The 19,134-nt window shown below is 54.7% G+C and overlaps 2 protein-coding genes across 2 annotated transcripts; both read right to left on the bottom strand.

The window, feature by feature from the left end:
* Window positions 1-13,809: 13,809 nt before the first annotated feature.
* Window positions 13,810-16,130, bottom strand: IUM83_13093 (TKL protein kinase; the record flags this gene model as incomplete). The annotated part of the gene is made up of 2 exons (XM_067937752.1): window positions 13,810-14,151; window positions 16,032-16,130. 2 exons carry the CDS (start codon window positions 16,128-16,130, stop codon window positions 13,810-13,812), a joined length of 441 nt encoding a protein of 146 aa, XP_067795715.1.
* Window positions 16,131-17,812: 1,682 nt separating this feature from the next.
* On the bottom strand, window positions 17,813-18,073 carry IUM83_13092 (TKL protein kinase; the record flags this gene model as incomplete). Its single annotated transcript, XM_067937751.1, has 1 exon — window positions 17,813-18,073. One exon carries the CDS (start codon window positions 18,071-18,073, stop codon window positions 17,813-17,815), a length of 261 nt encoding a protein of 86 aa, XP_067795686.1.
* Window positions 18,074-19,134: the final 1,061 nt, after the last annotated feature.

Here is a 19,134-nt window from a genome sequence, read left to right as displayed (position 1 = left end):
GGTATACTATATGTATACCTGAGAGCTTCAATGATCTCCGTGCTAATTATCTAGCACGCGAGTCGTCAGGCGTTGTAGATTACTACAGCGCTCGCACTACCTTCTTGCTGGTAGTGCGTGTTGGGTTTCGTACTCCTTCACCATGTCCGGAACGTCTTCCATCAGGACGTTCCGTGGTTCCCACGTGTCGTGTTGGGGAGGGAAACCTCTCCAACGAATGCGAAAACAATCCGGACCTCGGATTGTTTTCCTATGATCAACAATTCGCTGGACGATCCAGCGAATTTCTCCGCGTGCGTCTCGCAGCGGTGGCGGAGGTGGTGGAAACACGCCCCGATGGTCAACGCCGTGTTGACCTTCATCTCGTGTTGCTCCACGACCAAGTGACGGTCGTGGAGTACATTCAGAGCGTGGCGGTTGCCGCTCTGTTCCTTCGTGTCCCGGCTCTGGCGGTCTCCCAGACCGCCTTGAACGTGCCGGTCGGGCTGTAGGCCCGACTATATTAACTGCTCCAGCGCGTAGTCGCGCTGGAGAGGAGGGTTTCCCCTGCCGAGTCTGTCTCTTCGGGTCAGACGAGTCACTTGGCTCGTGCTGGAGGTATGGCTTTAACCGCCCGACATAAAATGTCGGGTGGAGCCGCATGCTAGACGGTATGTCTAGCGTGTACGCGTTACCGTGGCGTGCCATCACCGTTAATGGCCCGATGAAACGCGGAGCAAGCTTGCTTGCTCCGAAATCCGAAACTGCATGTCTAGGCAGGTTTTGAGTAGATAACAAAACTAATGAACCAACTTTAAATTCATTTGTGTTGCCCCTGCCAATATTATCGGCGTTCAGCTTCTGTTTATCCACAGAAGCTGCAATCGTGTCCTGGACAAACCGAATTACGGCTTGTCTTTTATTGATAAAGTCAATCGTATCCGAGCTGAACGAGTTCAGCTCGCTCTCCGCTAGAGGCCCGACCTCTGCGTGGTTCTTCGCGGTATCTGCGCCATGCGCAGACCCGTGGTCCTTGTTCCTTGTGGAGTCTGTGTTCTGCACAGACTCGTTTTCCTTGTTCTGGGGGTCAGCGCAGTGCGCTGACCCTTGGTTCTTCCTGCCAAGGTCTGCGCCCCACGCAGACCTGGTTGTCTTGTTCCTTGTTGTCGCGGCTGACACTGTGCAGGTGTCAGCGGTATTTTGCGACTGCTGTGTTGCAGTCGTAGATCCTCCCCCACTTAAAGTGGGAGCCACCACTCCGAGTAAACTCGGCAGACGGGGATGCCGCATGGCATTCACGTAGAACGGTGTATGCCCGGTCGAGGCATGCACCGAGTTATTGATGGCAAACTCTGCCATCGATAAGCACTCGCTCCAGTATTGGAACGAGTGAGCGTAGCTCTTCAAGATGTCGACGAGCACGCGATTCACGCGCTCGGTTTGACCGTCCGTCTGCGGATGATCCGCAGTCGACATTGAAAGTTGGCTCCCAAGAAGTGTAAACACTTCTTGCCACAGGTGCGCTGTGAAGCGCGGGTCTCTGTCCGACACGATGTCGGACGGCATGCCATAGTGTTTGAACACCATGTCGACGAGCAGACGGGCCGTCTGCTTCGCGGTCACTTCTGCCGGCACCGCAGCAAGATGTACCATCTTGCTGAAGCGGTCGACGAAGACCACAACACCGGTGTTCCCTCCGCTGTCCGGGGGAAGACCAAAGATGAAGTCCAAAGACATGGACTTCCAACACTCCGACGGAGTCGGTAGTGATTGTAACGGAGCCTGCGCCATTCGCGCAGGCTTTACGCGTTGGCATACCTCGCAAGCACGGATGTACTTGCGCACCCACTTATACTGGTGGTGCCAGTAGAAGTCGCGTGTGAGAAGGACGTATGTCTTCTCACGTCCGAGATGTCCCGCAGTCGGGGCATCATGATACTCGTACATGATCCTGAGTCGCAGGTCATGGTCATTCGGCACGACAACGCGATCCGCGTTGTCGTCGACTGCATTGTAAAGCAGTAGTCCGTCGTGCACATGAAAGCGGTGTGCACGCGCTCGAAGGTGCTTGGGCAGCTTCTGACGGGACTTGTCAGAAGGCGCTGTGCCATAGGCCAACAAAAGTTTCGCGTCCGCGTCGTGCGCGTACGCGGCCTTCACATCATCCAACAGAGATGATGTGGGTTTGCTCGATCGCATGGCGTCAATGGCATTGACGTCAACAGCTTCTGCATAGTCCGGCCGACGTGATAACGCGTCGGCCACCACATTCAATCTTCCGGGTTTGTATTCGACCCGGAAGTTATACTCCGCAAAGAATGAGAGCCATCTCGCCATTCTTTGTGAAATGTATGGCGACTTCACTGCAGTGCGCAGTGAAGCATGGTCGGTGTAGACCACAAATGGTCTACTTCCAAGCAAATACACTCGGAACTTTGCGAGTGCATATTTCATGGCAAGGAGTTCCTTGTCATGTACCGGATAATTACGCTCAGCTGGCTTCAGCTGACGCGATTGGTAGTAGACGACACGATCACGGCCCTCGTGATCGTGCTGCATTAACGCGCATCCGATCGCGAAATCGGATGCGTCACACACTACGTGAAATGGGCGATCTTGGTCAGCCACTGCCAAGATCGGCGCCTCAGTCAAGCCCCGCTTGACTGCATCGAATGCCTTTTGGCAATCGGGGGTCCAATTCCACACAGCTTCTTTCTTAAGAAGCTGTGACAGCGGGCGGATCTTGCCCGCATAGTCCTCCACGTACTTGCACAAGTACGTGGCCAAGCCAAGCCAAGGAACTGCCTCAGTTCCTTGACACTTGAAGGCGTTGGCCATTCATTGATCACTCTGACCTTTTCCGGGTCAGGGCGAACACCATTCTTCCCTACGAGACACCCGAGGACGGGTATCTCGCTCGCCCCGAAGATACACTTCTTCAGGTTCGCGTAGCTTCCGGAGATGCACCCTGTGCATCTCTACGTCGGTCTTCTCGTCCACAGCCCGGCGGTGGATGAATACATCATCGAAGTAGCTCGGCGCGAAGTCGCGCACCGAGCGCAACAAGTGCGTCACGCACCTGTTGAAAGTCGCAGGGGCGTTCTAAAGCCCCTGTGGCATTACTAGCCATTCCCAGAGCATGCCGCTTGGCGTGCTCACTGTCGTGAGAGGGATATCGCTCTCACGCATTAGGATTTGATAAAATCCATCTCGCAAGTCGAGAGCACTGTAAATGGTGCTCCCGGCCATCAAATCGATGATAACATCTTTTCGTGGTATCGGCGTCTGCGCCGGTACCGTCGCATCGTTCAGCTTGTTGTAGGCATGAACGATGCGCCATCCGCCCTGTGGCTTCTTGACACAGAACGTCGGAGCACTGTGCGGGGACTTTGATTCCCGCACTTGCCCTGCTTTACGACGACTTTCAAAGAAGTCGTCGATCGCCTTGACTTGCTCTCGCGGCAGTGGCCACTGCCGCGTAACGCAATACTTTGTGCCCGGCACGAGATCAATCTCGTGCTGAATACCCTTATCCTGCGGAAGCTCCGCAGGAATCTCTTCCGGGAGTACGTCTTTGTACTCCCTCAACAATTCGTAATAGGGACTCGACTTCAGCGAGTCCCAACCTTGTTCCTCGAAGCGCTCTCGCTTCGTCTTCGCACTGAGAGTGTCTTCACTCTCAGTGGTACTTCCCATGAAGAGCTGCCTCAGCTCTTCGCTCTCGCTCGCCGTTCTTTCGCTGTCCGAAAGAACGCAGACTTGCTCGATGCGTCCATCGTGCAAGTCGCGCGTGAAGCGCTTCCAGCTCATGGCTGGAAGCGAAGTCAACTCCGACGCCATCGTCGGAGGACTAGCGAGTTCCATCTCACGATACTGGAATCCAGTATCGGTGCGCGTCAAGACGCTTAGCGTCTTGACATTCGGCGTCACCGCCGCAGTCTGCCCAGCAGACTGCTCTTGTTGCGTCTCGGTCCCGGACCGAGACTTGCGCAGCGTTTTCCGCTTGCGCCGTCTTCTCGTTGTGCGGAGCCCGGCTCCGCACAGTTGTTCTACTGGTCCAGGCCCGGCCGTGGACAGTTGTTCGCCGGCGGACCCTGTCCGCGGGTGCGCGGTATCAAGCCCGGCTTGACCGCATTTTCCTTCGTGCAGCCCGGCTGCACGGTAATGTGTCCCTTCGCCGGCAGACCCTGTCTGCGGGCGCGCGATATCAAGCCCGGCTTGATCGCATGGCGCTTCGTCTTGCAGCCCGGCTGCACGACAGCATGCAAATTGCGTCAGTGCGGTACGTTTGCAACCGTCCGCACTGTTTGCAGCGTCAACTCCCGGAGTTGACACGCCTTCGTCACCTCGACGCCATTCATTGGCGGAGCCCCTCATGACCGAGGGTGCGTCGGCTCCCGGTGCCGACGCGTCGTTGTCGACCTGACCGCTTCGGGTCAGGGACTGTCCCATGCGTACTTGAACACGAGTGTTGGTTCCCGGAACCGACACATCTTTTTCTTCCGACGTCGGCAGCATTGCCGACGTTGGTCTCACTTGTGTGCGCCCTCGCGCACTTCTTGGGCATTCCGGGACAGCAGCATAAAGCGCTGTCTCGACTGGTGAGTCGTGCGCACCTGCTGGTGCGCGCGCTGCGGTAACAGGGCCATCGCTCTTCAGAAGAGATAGGTCTTCACGGGCCCATCTCTAAGCCCTTTCATGAACGTGACGACCTTGGTCGCCTCGTCAATCGGGTTAGTCACGATATTTGATACCAAAAATCGTGCGCGCTGCGCGTAAGCATGGACGTCATGCTTACCCTGCTGAAGGTCGAGGAACTCCGCCCTCGACCGGAACTCGTTTTGCGGGGGCTCAAACGCTTGTTTGAGCTCCTCTTTGAACACTTCGTACGTGCTGAAGCACGTAGGATCGGAGAGTCGGCGTCCATACGCCCAACTCCTTGCGCGTCCGCCAAGGCAGGACATGGCGAACGCGACCTTCGACAGCGGGTCGACGATGCGTCGAGCCGCTATGGCTGTGTCGAGTTCGACAAGCCATCGGAGGAGAGGTTCGCCCTCTCTTCCCACGTAATTGCTTACGCTCAACTTTAATGGTTGAGCACGCGGTGTCGTCCCTGACGACGCCGTCACTGAGGAAGCAGCGTCACGCTGCTCCTTCATGATGAACCCCAGAGCAACACCATGTTGCTCCGTCGGCGATAGCGTACGCAGCATCGTGGCTATCGCCGCTTCCCCAATGACTGTTGACAGTCGTTGGAGGGCTTCCCACTCTGGGTCAGACAGGTGGGGGCAGTCAGCGCGTGCAACATGCGTTGCTGGAGCTCTCCATGGGCACCTCCGTGCTCATGTGGTTCTCGGCTCCGCGTTCGTACACCGCGTACGAACGTCAAGCAGTCGGTCGTTGGACGGGCTACAAAGTGCTACCAGGTGTAGTGGGTCTAACTTCACTCACTACTTTAGCTTACACGTTGCGCAACGTGTATGAGGAAGCATAGAAGTTTATTAATAATTTGAATTAATTATACTTGAGTCCACAAGTATAATATAAATCAAATAAAACACCAAGTAGGTAGTTTAAGGTAAAATGAGAACTGTATTGTTTGTAAATTGATCTTCCTCTAAAATCTGCTAAAAACTGTTTATCATCTATGAAAGGGTTGGCAGCGGCTGGCTGTCAGAGCCCCGCTAATATGCATGTCTCTGATTGCTAGAAAGATGCTGCTTTCTACCAATAGGATCTTTGGGTATGTGTGGACCACTCACTGTGGTGGTCCACTTCAATGTATCCATTGGTGTGTCTTACACCAATGTGAGGAAGTATCCAAAACGTTTAACAGATAACCTATCTGTTAAATTCACAAGTGGCTTGCAGCCACTTGTGCGTGTAACCCCGTTACACTCCTTTACAATCACTACCGACTCCGTCGGAGTGTTGGAAGTCCATGTCTTTGGACTTCATCTTTGGTCTTCCCCCGGACAGCGGAGGGAATACCGGTGTTGTGGTCTTCGTCGACCGCTTCAGCAAGATGGTACATCTTGCTGCGGTGCCGGCAGAAGTGACCGCGAAGCAGACGGCCCGTCTGTTCGTCGACATGGTGTTTAAACACCATGGCATGCCGTCCGACATCGTGTCGGACAGAGACCCGCGCTTCACAGCGCACCTGTGGCAAGAAGCGTTTACACTTCTTGGGAGCCAACTTTCAATGTCGACTGCGGATCATCCGCAGACGGACGGTCAAACCGAGCGCGTGAATCGCGTGCTCGTCGACATCTTGAAGAGCTACGCTCACTCGTTCCAATACTGGAGCGAGTGCTTATCGATGGCAGAGTTTGCCATCAATAACTCAGTGCATGCCTCGACCGGACATACACCGTTCTACGTGAATGCCATGCGGCATCCACGCCTACCGAGTTTACCCGGAGTGATGGCTCCCACTTTAAGTGGGGGAGGATCTACGACTGCAACACAGCAGCCGCAGAAAACCGCTGACACTTGCACAGTGCCAGCTGCAACAATGGACAAACCACATGAGTCTGCGCAGGGCGCAGACTCCCCCAACAACATGGCCAACGACCACGGGTCTGCGCAGGGCGCAGACACCGCGAAGAACCACGCAGAGGCCGGGCCTCTAGCGGAGAGCGAGCTGAATGACTTCAGCTCGGATGCAATCAGTTTCATCACCAAAAGACAAGCCGTGATTCGGTTTGTCCAAGACACAACAGCAGCTTCTGTTGATCAACAGAAGCTGAACGCAGACAATGCGGGCAGAGGCAACACAAATGAATTTAAAGTTGGTTCATTAGTTTTGTTATCTACTCAAAACCTGCCTAGACATGCAGTTTCGGATTTCGGAGCAAGCAAGCTTGCTCCGCGCTTCATCGGGCCGTTCACTGTGTTGGCACGGCACGGCAACGCATACACGCTAGACATACCGTCTAGCATGCGCCTCCATCCGACCTTTTACGTCGGACGGCTGAAGCCATACCTGCAGCACGAGCCATCTAGCTCGGCTGACCCGAAGCCTCGGCAGGAGCCGAGGCAGAAGCGGAGGACTTGGCCTCGGCGACGAGCAACCTCTCCTCCAGCGCGCGGACGCGCTGGAGCAACCCCTTCATCTGGGTCCCCAACTCGACCTGGATATTCGAGGCGGTCTGCGAGAACGCCGCGACTTGGGCCTTCTGGTTCGCCAGCTCCTGTTTCAGGGCGGCGAACTCAGCGCCCTGCAGACGCTCCACGGCGGTCACCCGGTCGTGGAGAGGCGCATACTGATCAGCCCGGGGCTGATCATACCCGGGGCGTGTTCCCACCCCCGCCACCGCCGATCCGTGACGCCCGCGGCTCAACCCGCTGGATTGTTGAGCGAATTGTTGACCATAGTATCCCGAAAACGAACTCTCAAGGACTCGTTTTCGTATTCGTTGGAGAGGATTTCCTCCCCATCGAGATACATGGGAGCCGCGGAACGTCTTGCTGGAGGACGTGCCGGAAATAGTGAGGGCATACGAGGAGCAGTACGCGCTGGCGCAGCGGAAGTAGTGCGAGCGTTGCGATCATCGCTAGCGCCCGAACCCTCACGTGCTAACAATTTAGCACGGAGCTCTTTGAGACTCTCGGGCACACGGAACGACGTGTACCCGTTCAGGTCGCGGTCGCTCAAGCGGACCGCGCCTGGGAAGCACTTCGCGCACTGAAAGCCCTCGGGCACAACACACGGCACATTAGCCTCCTCCGCAGCAACATGAAGTTGCTCCAACTTTCCACGCTTCGAGTACGTCTCGAAGCGATCACGCGCTTGCTTAATCCGATCACGGTAAGCACTCGGTTTCTTGTTGAAGTTTTCAACACAGGCGTTCCAACTTTGACAAAGTGCCTGCCACTCGGGCACTTTGCTGCGAGAAGATGCCTTCTTGCTTTAAAACCATCGGAGCTCATGAAAGAGTCCGACGAAATAATCGCGCCTTTGATGCGTCTCCGCATCAAAGTGCAGCTCGGCAGCCACAGCGTCATCTTTGATGGCGCTGCATACGTACAGCGGTACCTCATTCGGAGGTACCGAGTTCCCATACCGGTCCGCGATCTCGGACGCGGACGGCATCCATGGATCGCGCGCTGCAGGCACAGCGCGTGGAAAGCCTTGAGCTTTGGAATCACGCGCGCTGTAGTTGCAACGCGCGGAGAACAGCGGAAGCGAGTGGGCTATCACTCTCAGTTCGCGAACGCTTCGAGCTCGAAGCGTCCGCTTCGTCCCCTCCACGCGGGCGAACGTTCTTAGCGTGGGAGTCGAGCGATTCGCTCGACACTGAGTGAGGACGAATCCTTCTAGTCCTCCATGTCTTCATCGTCGTCGACTTCGGCGACGACGTCGCCATACTTCGCCTTCTGGCGCTCGATGTAGTCATCGATGGAGAGATGACTTTCCACCGACTTCGGAGTCTTCTTTTCTTGAGGCGCGCTCATCGTTGAATGAGCGCATGTTTTTTCTCCAAACGCGGAGAATTGACGAATGGTCAATTCAGAGATTGACGTGCGGGGACCCCGCGCGTCTAACCTTAAGGGGTGGATGGTGTAAAGGGGTTACACGCACAAGTGGCTGCGGGCCACTTGTTGCTTTAATAGATAAGATATCTGTTAAAAGTTTTAGATACATCCTCACCTTGGTGTAAGTCACATCAATGGATACATTGAAGTGGGCCACCACAATGAGTAGTCCACACTTACCCAAAGATCCTATTGGTAGAAAGCAGCATCTTTCTACCAATAAGAGACGTGCATATTGGCGGGGCTCTGACAGCCAGCCGCTGTCAACCCCTTTCATATATGATAAACAGTTTTAGCAGTTTTAGAAGGAAGATCAATTACAAGCGATACAGTTCTTATTTTACCTAATCTAAGTCACTTCGAGTCTTATCTGATTTAAATTATATTTGTGTATTAAAATATAATTAACCTAAGTAATTACTAAGTGCTTACACTTCTTCATACACGTAGCGCAACGTGTAAGCTAAAGTAGTGAGTCAAGTTAGACCCACTACAGAGGATGAACTAGTGTGCATCCATGAGGGTGGGGATCCACACGCAGAGGATGTCGAAGCAGAAATGGCGGTGCTACCTGAAGTCTCAATAGGCACTGGCGAAGTGATAATTGACGATATACAGGTGGGTGACCAGGGATCCAGTCTGAGGGCCAGATCCACCGCTTGCGGGATCTGATATGGAAACCCCGACACTTGCTGATAGGGAAGGGAAATGCGTTGCCCCCAGCAGCCCGCGGTGTGATGTGCGATATTGACGTCGGAGATGCGAAGCCGGTTGCCCAAAGAGTCTGCAAGGTCGCCCCGCAATTTCACGAGAAGGTGTTGGATCTAATCAAGGGCCTGCTTGGATCCAAGATTATCCAAACTTCAACCTCGCCGTGGGTCTCGCCTATTGCGGTGATTATCAAAAAGAACGGTGTGGATATACGACTTTGTATTGATTACAGAGTGGTTAACAGTCTAACTCGACTGATGATCTACCCGATGCCCCTAATTAACGACCTGCTGGAGGATCTGGACAAAGTACTATGATATTGCTCGTTGGATACAGCTAGTGGACTTTGGGTGGTATCAATGACGGATCGGGCTCGTGCGATCTCGGCTTTCATCACCCCGTTCGGATTATTCGAGTGGAACCGAATGCACATCGGTCTGAAGAACGCCCCACAGATCTATCAACGAATGCTGGACAACGCACTTTTGGGTTCACCCGGATCCCGCGTTCTGGATTCAGTGGGTCTGGATCCAGTGGACCTGGATCCAGCATACGTGGATCTGGACCTAATGTTAAGGGATCTGGATCCAGCGGTGGCGTGGGTCTGAGCCTGAGGGACCGCGATTCGGACTGTTCGATGAAGCCATCGGTCCTAGGGCGTCGGTCTTATATCGATGACATCTTGGTGACCGCTGGATCCTGGGACCACTTATGTGAACGCGTGGATGCTTTACTGGAGGCATGCGACGAATGGAATCTCTCAATCAGCGTGGTGAAAAGTTTCTGGGGTAAAGGCAAGGTGGAGTATCTGGACCATCGAGTGTCGAACTCGGGCCTGGAGGCGAACCCCAAGGATTTGTCGGCACTGGTGGATCTGCCGTTCCCAGGTACCCTCAGATCCATGCAGTCATTTCTTGGAAGTCTGAACTATTACAGTCGGTTTATGGAACACTATGCTATATACGCTGCAGTCCTCTATGAATTACGAGAAGTGGATTTCGCTGCGATGTCAAAGCCCGAGATCCAAGCTCAGATCCAGACATTAGTGAACCAGTCCGCGGTGGATCCAGGTCGACCTCTACTTCGAGACCCAAGATCCTTGGATCTGGGGTCGATCCCAGGCGATGATGTCGGATCCAACGTTCCAAGATCCAACAAGGATGAATTGTCCTCGCCAGGAGGCGACCACGCAGGATTCATGCAGAAATTGGCGACGTTGGATCTGGGGTCAGGCGACCTGGGTGACGTGGTCCACGTTGGATCCGGGCTCACAGATCGTTTGCAAGTCTCAAGAGCAAGGTTGCGTCGACCCCGATCCTGCGTCATTTCGATCCGGATCTGCAACCTGTAGTGGTGGTATACGCAAATGACTGGGCAATTTCAGCCGCGCTGATGCAAGAACACGACGGGATCTACCATCCGGTTACCTTCGCTAGTCGTACCCTGAAGTCGAATGAACTGTATTATGGTATCGTGGAGAAAGAGGTGCTGGCATTATTAAGGATCCTGGATCTGAGCTATAATCTACTGTTGGGACGCCAGATCCGGATCCTGACGAGACATTCTACACTGGCGTGGTTGTTCCGGTCGCCAGACTTACAAGGTCGCCTCGGGTAGTGGGCCGGGTTGTTGTCCCCATGGACACTCGAAATTATAAAGTGCACTAAGGGTGAAGATGAGATCCTGGGTACAATGGCGGTCAGTATTACTCCCAGAGCCGAGGTGGATCGGGCACTAGTTGCAATCTCACCTAGGAAGGAGCCTAGACGCCAGATCCAAGTTCCGATCCCGACCGTTCGGCTAGATGAAGAACTTTTTGTCGCCAGTTTCGATGGATCTGCGCGGATCAAGCGTGGTGGTGCCTAGAGCGCGATTTTGTGGAAATTGCCCGAGTGGAGTGTGGTGAGAGCTAGATCTGGCTACGCCGAAGGACTGACTGTTAACGAGGCGGAATATCATGGATTATTACTATGTATGGATCTGCTGGAAGACGAAGGTCCACGACGACTAGTGATCTGTGGAGACTCGAATTTGGTGATCCGTGAAGTGCGAGGAGAGATCGATTGCAAGGCGCCGGGGCTCACGCTGCTGAGACAGAAGGCGCTGGACCGACTTCGGATCTGGCCACACCATGAGCTGGTTCATGTCAAGCGTGACTGGAACAGCAGCGAGACAGTCTGGCGAGTGCAGCGTTGCAGCGGCAAGGCGGGATCCTGGTGGATGAGGCGAAGGATCTGGATGATCTGGTCACCCTGAACCGTTTGGATGAAATCTTGGTGACGGCGGCGGAAGTCGACGACTCGGTAGCCTCCATCTCGCCGGTAACCACCAGATCCAACACTGGATCCTGATCCAACGCTGGATCCAGGCCCAGATCCAATGCCGAATCTGGATCCAGATCCACCCCAACTGCCCTTCAGGAGGAAGTGGTGAGAGAGCTGACGATCGAGCGGATCCGGCAGGCACAGGATGAGGAGTCGTGGATATTAGGTCTGAAAAAGTTCTTGGCGGGCTCGGTGCAAGAATGGACACCTGAGGAAGTTAGATCCTAAAGTAATATTGCTATGGATTATGAAGTGGATCTAAGTGACCTGATGTTCTACTGTCCTCCTACGAAGAGATCCGAGTTGATTCGGGGTGAATTAATGAGATTGGTGGTCCCAGTGACCCTCCAGCAGGACGTACTACATCATTACCATGCAAGTATGCAAGGGGTCATCAAGGGATCGGACATACCTACCAGCGGATCCTAGATCACTTCCACTGGAGAGGTCTCTATCGCAGTGTGCAACGCTATATTGGAGAATGTGTGGATTGTGAGACTGGCAAGGGCGGACCCCGGATCCAAGGTGAGTCGCCCGGGAATATTCAAGCGACGTACCCATTTCAGATCATTGCTATGGATCACATCCCCTCACTGCCCAGATCCTACAAAGGGCACACGAAGTTATTAATATGGGTGTATCTGCTCTCAGGATATGTAATTGCGAAGGCCAGTGGATCCACGACCGCGCAGACTATCGCTGAATCGTATGAGGAATGTGTAGTTAGGCGATTTGGCGCCAGCGAGGTGATCCGCCATGACCTAGAGCCAGGATTCATGGCCGATTTCTTCAGATCCTTCAACCGGATCCTGGGTCAGCGACAGCGTGCAACTATGGCATACAGACCCCAGGCGAACGGAACGGCAGAGCGTATGGTACAAACGGCCACTCGTGCATTGAAAACGTATGTACAGATCTGGATCAAAAGGACTGGGACGACTACCCTGAACGACTCAACTTTGCGATTAACACAGCCCAGGATCGGATCCGAGGAGTAACCCCATTCTATATAGTGCATGAGTGGGATCCCAGATCCACCTTGGAAGATACGCTACCGGTGGGCTGTACTCGCCGTCAGGAACGGGATCCAAGACGATAGAGATACCAGATCCAACGCTATTACCAACACGCACGGGCGCAAGCCAACACTCGGTTACAGGAGGCGATCGGGGATCGAGCGGATCGAGCGGATCGGAACAAGGAAGAAATCCACCCGCATCAGATCGAGGCCGGATCCCGGGTCTGGCTATATTTGGATCGGGTCAAAGAAGGGTACGCACGCAAACTAGCGCACCTGTGGCACGGGCCGTTCCGAGTAGCTGAGAAGGTGGGCGAGTATGCTATGAGGATCCAGACTACAGGCACCGAATATCGACTATTTCCGGTGGTGCATGTGTCTAAGCTAAGACCCGGGAGGAACTTCCCGGACCGACCCCAGATCCACTTGGCCGAAGATGTGACAGATCGCTTTGACTTCGATGTGGCATTACTGCCAGAAGACAGCTGGATCCAGGATCTGGACGAAAACGAGTACGAAGTGGAAAAAATTACGGACATGAGACCAGGCAAGAGAACTCGTTATGGCCGGATCCACCGTGAATTCCTGGTACATTGGCGCGGTTATGAGGATCCAAGCTGGGTGGATGAAGCGGATTTCAACTGTGGAGCTATACTGTGTGAGTTCTCGCGGAATCGCACGAGCCGGAACCGGTTTGGTGTGATGCAATCCCACGAGGTGTAGTGGGGCTCAGATCCACCGAAGTGAGTTGGTACTTTGAGTGGATGGTGTGGTGGTGGATATGCGGGGAGGCCGCAGATCGGTGGAAAGGGAACTGCGTATTTTATATTTTTGATGATGGATATAGAGCTACGAGCACTAAGCCTGAGCAAAGGAAGAAGACCCGTGAAGAGATCCGAGCCCCAGGGCTCAAATCCACTCATGAGGTGTAGACCGGATCTGGCGAATTGGATCCAGGTGAGATTGGATCTGGAGAACGTGGATCCAGGCAAGGAAGGAGAATTGTAGACTGAATCTGGCGAATTGGATCCAGGAGTAGACTAGTCGGGCGAACGTGGATCCAAGCCAGGATGGATCTGGAGAACTCGGATCCAGACCTGGGATGGGCATGAGGATTTGGCCATCGCGAGTGGAGATGCGCCTCGTGGCAAGTTGGACAGGCGAAACGGGGGAAGTGCAAGATGACGAGGATGTATATGCATTACGCAAGGTTACGCTACGGTGGATCTGGGCTAACCTTCAGCTCGGATCTAGCCTCGCGATGCATCCGTTTGTAAGCGCGGAGATCCTCTTGGAATCTGTCCGCTCGCGGACTGCCTCATCCGCGGCCGTGAGGGCCCGACCCTTCTCCTTCTTAAGGTCATCGATGTGCTGGTGGCGGGACGGTGGATCTGGATCCATGGATCCGAGTTCCTCGTCGGCCTGACGCAGAGCCTCCCTGGTGCGGTCCAAGCTGCCCTCTGTGACGTCCAAGTCGTAGGAGAGATGGTCTCGGTCTCGCGCCGCAGCCAGGTGCTGCTCCTGGAGATCCTGGATCTCGGCCTCGGCCAGATCCACCTCAGTGGCGAAGCGCTCGTTGCCCTTCGCCAAGTGCGCCCATGTGCGTACCGCCCGGTCAAGATGACGTTCGAGGTCTTGGAGATCACGCGTCTGGTGAGCCACATGGATCTGGAGCCCTTGGATCTGGAACCCTTGGACCTGGTCGGCCCCATGGCTAGCTGGGTCAGCCGCGCGGCGAACGCGGGCGAGCTCGACATGGAGGCGTTGCAGTTCGGCGGCCTGCTCCTGGAGATGCCTTTCGGCACGGCGCAGATCCTGCGTCTGGCGCAGAAGCAACGAAGCGACTTCTTTTGCTCCCGGATGGCAGCGTCGCGCGCGCCCAAGGCAGCGCGCAGATCCGCCGCCAGTTCGTCTCGAGTTGGGATCGCGCCGGGCACCGAAGCCGAACGGGTATGACCTGGATCCGGGCTGGTTGCGTGATTAGCGGCGGAAGTGCTGTGGCCCAGGGAGCCCCGCGAGGATCTGGGCCGCGGATCCGACATAGCGCAAGGCAGACGGAGAGTACGAAGTGGCGAAGTGTGCGGGCAGTGATGCCGTTGGGCGGCAACGACTGCGAGCAGGAGGCGGTTGTGGTGAAGTGGTTCTCGAAGAATTGGGAAATGTGATCATGAGGGATCCGGACCACGTCAGAAAACGGGAAGACTGACATAGCTGGATCCAGATCCAAGGGGCGACAGCAGATTATTACAAGGCGTGGATATGGGCTATGGAGGACGCAAAGAAGTACATGAAGTGTGTGGATATGACATTCAAGGGCTCCTGAAGGCAGTACGGGGCATGGGAAGGCTAGATCCAAGGGTTAGATGAATTTGGATCCAGGCCCAGTCTGGATCCAGAATCAGTTGGATCTGGTCTGATTCCTGGATCCAACCTGGATCTGGAGTTATGCGGTGGATCTACAGCTGGGGCCTGGCGGAAGTAATCAAGGGACACACAAGGACGGTAGACAGGCCATGTAGAGTCGGTAGACAGTGATGGGAAGATAGGATCCATATGGATGATAGGACTTTGGGATTGGACCGAACTTAACGGCAATCAGACCTGAATTTGCTTTGGACATCGCAAGACCTCCCTCCCTCGCCTGGATCCAGGAACTGCATTGGCCCGACACGGCGTAGAGAGGTTAGCGGTAGGAAATCTAGTGTTGGTAATTAATTCTGGATAATATATTGGCCAGATCCAACCTCCTAGAGATCCATCCTAAGCCTAGATCCAAGATCCACCGGATTTACCTACTTGGCCGGCGGATCCACTCAGCTCTCACAACCCAAGATCCCGTGATAGGAGACGGCAAGTACGACAAAGGAAGACCTGCGAAGGCAAGAAAAGGCGCCACAAGCACACCCAAGGCAACCCTTCGGCTGGATCCAGATCCATGCCGCCACATCCAAGTACACGGGTGTTGGATCTGGAGCATATACCGCGAGCAGCGTGAGGATTTCCGCGCTGCTCCACCCGGATCCCCGCGTCTCGCCAAGACATTCCTTCTCCACCGCTTGGACTCTTCGGAAGTTGCCAGAGGAGCAAGATCCAGCCCTACCAACGGGTACACAAGGTGAGAAGTTCAGCACAGATCACGGATCATCGGGGGACCCCTCCGTTAGTCGGTGTCCGGGCGCTGTTGGGAAGTTGGATCTAGCGATCTCCCAGATTTCGCGGATCCCGCTACACCGCACTAGCCCATCACTCGAGACACCACTTGCCTGCAGCTTGTACAGCGCCTCCGCTGCACTGGGTCGCTCATTTGGGTCTACGCTCACGCAAGCCTCACCAAGTTCAGGCATCTCTATCGACGAGGGTCCTGACGACGAGAACTCCACACAAAGTGTCCCCACTGACCTTTTGCAGGATCGCCGTGTCCAACAACGGCTGACTGCCAGACCCCCCCCCACCACCACCACCTTCACGGACGCGTACAGCAGCGAATGCACATCGAACTCTGACAGCAGCATGTCGAACGAGAACACGTCAGTCTTGTCGTCGTTGATCTCCCCAAACATGACCTCCGGTGCCCTTCAGCGCGACGTCCCGACGCCCGCCGTTATGGTGCGGTCCAGGCGCTCGCGAGAGATGCCGAAGTCCGTCATCTTGGCCGCCAGGTGCTGCTTAGCAGGACGTTGCGCACTTGAGGTCGGAAAAATTTATTTTGGTACGTATACCGACCTAATCTAGTTCACGATCAGGAATGCGGATCAGGCATGTGAACTGATCGATTTGACGGTGAAGCAAGTGTGTATTAGGGAAGTTACTGCATTATAGAAACGTGCTAGTAGCTACGGAACAATATCTATAGGGTGACAGTGGCGCCTGAACCAGTGGCGGTGTCGGAGGGAGTCACCTCCTCAGCCATCCCCTCGTCGGTAGGAATGTCGATGGCTCCAGGAAGCTGGATTACATCGCTAGCAACTCGTCGGGAACGGCCACAGCCACGAGGAACGTTAGCGAAACGACGCACATACTCGTGTGAGATCGTCTTAATCGCCGTGACGAATGTCGCCACAGAGGGATGAGGCGTTGGGAGCCTATTATTTAACTCGCGGTTAAAACCGCTCGAGCGGAATGTTAGTCCTCGCGATTAGTTCGTTGTCCAGCCCAAACACATGCCAGACCTCCATGGAATACTGTTCAAGCCATGTGCGCTCAAAATATCCCCAGAACTCTCCCCATTTTCCTACAGAATTGGCCACCCCAGCTATAGTGCATCGCCGCTTGATATCACGCCTTACCCACTTAATGCCCCGCTCAACTTGATCATGCTGAATCCCAGTCAGTGCGTCTAACACACCCTGCGTCATGGCAATGAGACACTTCTCCTCTGGTATAGCGTAACGCTTCATTGCCCGATGGAGGCAGGGTGCGCCCAACCCAGAACACGCGTGGGCTTAGTCAAGTCATCACGGTTTGGTGACATACAGTGAAGTTGAAAGAAAAAAAAAAAACGTCACAGCGCCCCGCCGTGCTATAGTAAGAGAGACGGGATCTCGATAGAGCCGTGTACGTTGCCCGAATAATGATGGTTTCTTGCATGGTGCACGCTCCGTATCACTTGCTGCTCCGACAGGCCACACACGACATCCGTTGAGTAGTAGCGGCGCTGATGCTCCTCCCAGACACGACGCACAGGCCATGCAACATGCTCAATCGCTAAGAGGTCAGTTTGGGCCTTCATTTCAGCTTCTACATTGGCGCCGGAGCTAGCTACGTCTGTCTCGCTGCACGTATGCGTCCGGACGCACGAGTAGCCCATTGATGCAATCGTAAACTCCATTTTGCCACTGCAGCTCGCTCGATACTTAGAACACCGACAAACTAACTTACGCGAAGAAGCCCAAGCGCGAGTGTACTTGTACCCTTCACGAAACACGTCGTACGCTCAGCACGTCTTGGGGCGTTGCTGCCCGTGAGTTCAGCTGGCCGGGCCGCTTGCCCGTCGCCATCATAAGGCACTTCTGCTACGTTCTTAGCTCGAAGGGTACCCTCGCCATCCAGCACCACGGCCCCCGCTCGCTCGTCCTTCTCGATTGCACTAGCGCCTTCCACCATGTCACGTGAGCCCTTTGACGCAACTTCCCGACTGATTCAGCACCCAACACTGCCTGCCCTGAGCCACTCTCCATCCCCAGTTTCCCGATCCCACACCCGATCATCGGTGCGACATCCGTCGGATCATAAAACCGACCGATCAGTTCCGTATACGACCCATGTGGGAGGTAACCTTGAGGTCGCGGTGGATGATCGCCGGCGCCAGTGAGTGCAGGTACACGAGGGCGTGGCAGACGTGCAGCGGGATGGTGATCTTCTCGTTGTCGAAACCGACCAGGTGGCCCGACTCGATGTACAGCTCCAGCAGCGAACGCAGGTCGCCGCCGTCCATGAGCTCGAGCACCACGCACACGTCCGACAGCGAGTCCCACGCGACGCCGACGAAGCACACGATGCGCATGTACTACTCCCATATTCGCCTCGGACAGGAACTCGTTCATGTGAGGCATATCGCCGCGAGTTTGTGGAGGCAGCATTCTCACGGCCAAGCGTTCGTGGATGAAGACTCCGGGATGAAGACTCCAGTTTACACTTCTCCAAACACCCCAGAAGCTTCAGTACGTGAACTTTGTCTCGCGGAATACGCTTGGCAGTGATCACGTCGTCATTTCACAACCCATTCTTGCCTAAGTGTTTCGTCGTTCGAGGCAGTATCGCTGAAGACCAAATTTTGCGAATGTTGTGGTTGTTGCACGTGCTGGTGGCTCGCGGGCGAACGCTGCCGATGAAATACTGGGCTATTGGATTGATCTGATACCATGTTGTTGACTTTTGTATCCACTTGAGCGATGACGACGGTAAATGAATATTAATACTACGATGAACACACACAAGGTACACAGATGACAACGACGGAGTGTCTATGTAGCCACTCACTCCAGTTTGCCGTAGCTCAGTTCAGTGTTGGTACTGGTTGCAACGAATCTGTAGCTGTAGATGAACGACACAAACGCGGCGTTTGCCTCTGTCCGATTGAGTTTGGCATTGCATGGATGTTGAAACGAAGGGCACCACCGCCGACAAACGCCGGCCATGCAGTCACCTCGTTGGGGACGATATCGTCCCCACTACATGTATACCATTTAGCTCCCAGGAAGTGGTAGACCAATCTGCAGCACGCGCAGTGAAGCAGCGACAGGCTGGCTGGAATAGTCACTGCGACGACATCCAGCGACAAACGAGTGCCACGAGAATACTTGGCCGAAGCTCTCTGACCGATGGGCTGGTCCACCTGCCCCTCTTTCCCCGGGACCCGCTCGCTGACCACCTCAACGCCTCACCTCCACGAGGACCGCATGTTGCCTGAATGCGGGAAAAAATCCGAGGATGTCGCTCGAGTGATCTGATACATTACCTGTCACAGGTATTATACTCGAGTACAAGTTATTTGAAATAATAGGGTTTTTAATTAACTTAATAAAAACTGGATGGGTCAGCACACCAGCATAATTTGATTTGAGC

The sequence above is a fragment of the Phytophthora cinnamomi genome (genome assembly GCF_018691715.1).
Source record: "Phytophthora cinnamomi strain GKB4 chromosome Unknown Contig19, whole genome shotgun sequence".
NCBI classification, from domain to species: Eukaryota; Oomycota; class Peronosporomycetes; order Peronosporales; family Peronosporaceae; genus Phytophthora; species Phytophthora cinnamomi.
This window is presented reverse-complemented; position numbering and strand designations above follow the sequence as displayed.